Source organism: Ammodytes marinus, assembly GCF_949987685.1.
Source record: "Ammodytes marinus genome assembly, chromosome: 7".
In the NCBI taxonomy this organism is placed as follows: domain Eukaryota; kingdom Metazoa; phylum Chordata; class Actinopteri; order Uranoscopiformes; family Ammodytidae; genus Ammodytes; species Ammodytes marinus.
Window position 1 is genome coordinate 6,442,678 of NC_137211.1, and position 4,104 is coordinate 6,446,781.

The following is a 4,104-nucleotide window of genomic DNA, read 5'->3' on the forward strand; positions in this document are numbered from 1 at the left end:
GCTACATTGCATACTATTCGACTCCACAGGCCTATAGGGTGAACTGCCTCGCCCATTTGTGGTGCTGCCGATGATGACATCATTGCCATTAAAATTTGACACACAACTACTCCACACTCCCAGTCAGACACAACGAAACAGAAGCTATGCAGTAGTAGAATGCCTGTGCATTACGACAATCAGACTATAGAGTAACTTGACAAAGAGTCTTCTTTATGTAGATTAAGACATAATGCACCATGAAACATCCATGTTTTGACCTTTTTGACCCATATGTCGCTGCAGCAACATAGCCCTACATTGTACCACATGATTGAGGGAACAGAAGTGTTCTTGTGACTTGGCTGGCGGTAGAAACTCCACCAAAACAAAAAAAAATGAAATAGATGCACAAGAATGAAGATGATAAAAAAAAAAAAAAAAACGGTTCAACTGGCAGTATGCAAGTGTAGATTTTTTTTCTCTTTTTATTCCTTTTTTGTTTTGCAGAGGCAGGATATGCGACAGTGCCTCTGCAAATTGACACCACAATGCCAGCTGGCACCTAGACACAAGTGTCACCAATGTAACAGGTCTGTGTGATCGGGGGACTGCTGTTGGATGTGGTAAAGAATTGAACGCGGGTCAGCACACTTGAGATACAACACCCTTGTGATATTCTTAAAGTAGACAAATCAGAAGCATGCCTGCTAAAGTCTAAAACAGGATGCAAGAGGCTCGTGCCAATGGAAGATCCTATTTTGAAACAGGTAACCATAATCATTAAACTGTGGCTGGTATAGGCAGCACACAAATATGGCAAAAGGCAAATGGGCATGGCTGTGATTATAAGTAGAAATTGGTAAAAACAGAATCCTAAGTATAGACATAATGAAATATTGGAATTGTTTTTGCAAACATCAACAGTCATAAACCAAAAAAAAAAAACATGCTTGTTTATCAGTTGCGACCCTGTATCGTTGCTTTCAATTTCTTGGCGGGGAGTGCCCGGAGTAATTCGATTTCCATGTCAATCTAATTACCATCTGTTAAAGCGCTGATGCAGTCGGTATGCGGTGTGCCTTTTTATTGTGCATAAACTACCAACATGTTCCTCTATCTCATGAGCCTTTTTCCCTTTTAAAGTTAAGCCCCCTTGGTTATTTTCATCAGTCTAGGATTCCTCCTCCATAGTTCTCCCAAGGTCACTGTGAACATTTAACCGCCCCAGTGCCCATAGATGGGGCCTGGTGGCTCTGCAGAAGTCGTTACAAACGGGGCCCAAAACTAGGATCTATAGTCCTGGGTCAAGACCAGCAAGGCAGCAACACCATCCAACTCATACATCACCCTGCAATTAGCATGAGGCCTCAGACTGATTTGGAGTGGACTGCCCAGTGCATCCACACCCACATGATCGCACAAACACACACACACACACACACACCCAAGCCCACATGATCTCACACACGCATACACACACACCCACCCACACCCACAGGGTCGTAAACACAGACACACACACATGATCTCAGACACACATGATTGCGCACACAGACACACACACACACACACACACACACTCACTGTCCCCAGATCTACAGAGAAAACATGTCGAGGGAACTACTTTTGCTCTCTGTACAATCCATATGTATTGTGGTTACTTTGTGCAGCTCGCACACACTCACGTATACGTACATGAAGCATCTTTATAACTCACAGTCGTGCATGGACCAAGCTACTCTGATTCGTAATATAAAAATACGTTCATCTACTATGAGGCTGCGTGTGTGTGTGTGTGTGTGTGTGTGTGTGTGTGTGTTTTTGAGGAAAACACTCAAAACCACACACACACACACACTTAGCCTTAAAGTGTTCAACATTCAAACAGATTTTTAGCTCCACCCAGGAGCACTGCAGGATGTGTAGAATAATTATTCTCAACTGCAACTTTTCCACTCCTGGGCAGACAGAACCCTTTGTGTCTGCAGCCAGCCCGCCGCTAACTAACCATATGCCTCTCTTTAGCATCTGTGTGCAACCTCATGGCAGGGCACATCAAAGCAAACCCCCCAACCAGTTTGTATGAGGCCACCATTGATGTAAACATTATAAAGTTCACATTTTTTGCCCACTATAATTTCAGGTAATCTTACAGGGAGCAACACATGAACAGAGAAAACAGTTCAGTTCAATATATTACAAGAGACTGTGTGAATAGAAAGAGAGAGAGAGAGAGAGAGAGAGAGAGAGAGAGAGAGAGAGAGAGAATGTTGGAGTAAATCAAAGTCTGAAGAGAAGATACTACAATTGATAATTCTACTCACTGCTGAGCAATAGAGCGCAGAGCACCAGAAGTCCAGCCATCCTTCTCCAGAGCCCATTCATTCTCCACATGGACGCAGCCATCCTCTCTGGTCAGACTCTGCAAGCCGGCAGTGGGGACAGTGTGTGTGTAGGTGTGTGTGAGAGAGTAAGAGTACAGCGTGTGGTGAGTGATAATGAGTGAGCGTGTGAGGGCAGGGGGAGCCGGGTGTTTCCTGTGAGGTCTAAGTGAGCGGGACAGACATGCAGGATAAAGTCTGGCTTGTGTTCTGTTGCTCTTTATATGGCCTCACTCATTTGGCCTCTCTCTCTCTCTCTCTCTCTCTGCTCTCTCTTTCCACACCCCTTTTTCAAACCCCTGTTAACCCATTTCCCCCAATGCAACGGTCCTCTGCTTCCTCCCTTGTTGCCCCTGTGTGTGTGTGTGTGTGTGTGTGTGTGTGTGTGTGTTGGCGGCTGTGCGAGCGCACATGTGCAGCAAGCACCACAATGAGATCATGAGATGTTTTGGAGGAAACTTGACATCTGCATCTGTGCTGCAGAGTGGTTTTTTTGGTGACAATGCCGGGCACTCCTTTTACATTTTTATTTACTTCTATGTTATATAGTGATTTCTTCTGCATATTGCTATTTGTAAACATAGTTGTGTCTCTTTTTACTTGGCTTTTAATGTGTATCCCTTGAAGCACAAGCACATGCTATATACAAGATGTGTTCCTTGCTCACTTTAAAGTTGCAAAGTTTGTGCTAATTCTGCAATGTGGGTGTTGTGGTTCAGGTGATGCCCTAAATACAAAATACACTATTACCAGTGTTCTGTCTATTTAGAAAAAGTAACATGGCTCAATATTTATACATTCAAACTTGAAGTAAAGTTTGAAATAAAATTGGTAGTCGTGTACAACGCAACAGGTGTTAAAGAAGCTGGGGTTTGTCCCAATTCTCTTAAGATGCACCTGGTAAACAGGAAGCCCTCCTCCTCCTACATGTTGTGTACATAGCTGAGAGGCCTGTAAAAGCACATGGCGTCACACACCAGCGTTGGCCCCGCTTTTTGTGCGTCCCTGGACAGATGACTAACAGCCCATAGTGAGTCATTCATTGAACCGCAGCAGCAGCACACATGTACAGTACACGCCTTTTTTGCAATTGCTGTAACGTACACACACACACACACACACACACACGCACGCACACAACACACTGACATCATAGACAAAATGCACATGCTATTTCGCAATCTATCCACATCAGCAGAAAGTGACAAACGGTTGTAGTGGTCCGTGGTGTGTTGTAGGTGTGTGATGCTGGGTGTTCACCGTTTGTACATGTACATGTACACACACACACACACACACACACACACACACACACACACACACACACACACACACACACACACACACACACACACACACACACACACACACACACACACACACACACACACACGTGCTTCTTGCAGAGATGCAGGCAGGCCACATCTGGAAGCACTGCGGTCCACCCCGCTGGCTTTTTTTTGAGGACTGCCTGTAGACTAGCTTGTCAAACAATGCGACCATATGAGGCCGAATGAAGCCAGGATGGGGCTGGTGTCTGGGAACTGGTGCTCCTGCTAGTCACCCCTCTGTTTTAGACCATATACTTTTAAAGTCTGTTAAAGGACCCTCCTTTAAGATCAAACTTACAAATTGATAGAACTGAAGCCATGATTTCAAAAGTTTAAAGTCTGTTTTGAGTGTTGAAATCGTTGTTAAAAAGTGAAAAGATCTGAACGTTTTTCATCCAATGTTTGCAGAC

The 4,104-nt window shown here is 44.4% G+C and overlaps 1 protein-coding gene across 1 annotated transcript in view; it reads right to left on the minus strand.

Moving 5' to 3' along the window:
- The window catches only part of cd34 (CD34 molecule), a 19,417-nt gene extending 16,862 nt beyond the window's left edge, over window positions 1-2,555 (minus strand). Inside the window, exon 1 of the mRNA XM_080030938.1 lies at window positions 2,307-2,555. Within this exon, the coding sequence (XP_079887064.1) occupies window positions 2,307-2,388 (82 nt within the window). The 5' untranslated portion in view covers window positions 2,389-2,555. The remainder of the gene's footprint in view (window positions 1-2,306) is intronic.
- Between the last annotated feature and the right edge of the window lie 1,549 nt (window positions 2,556-4,104).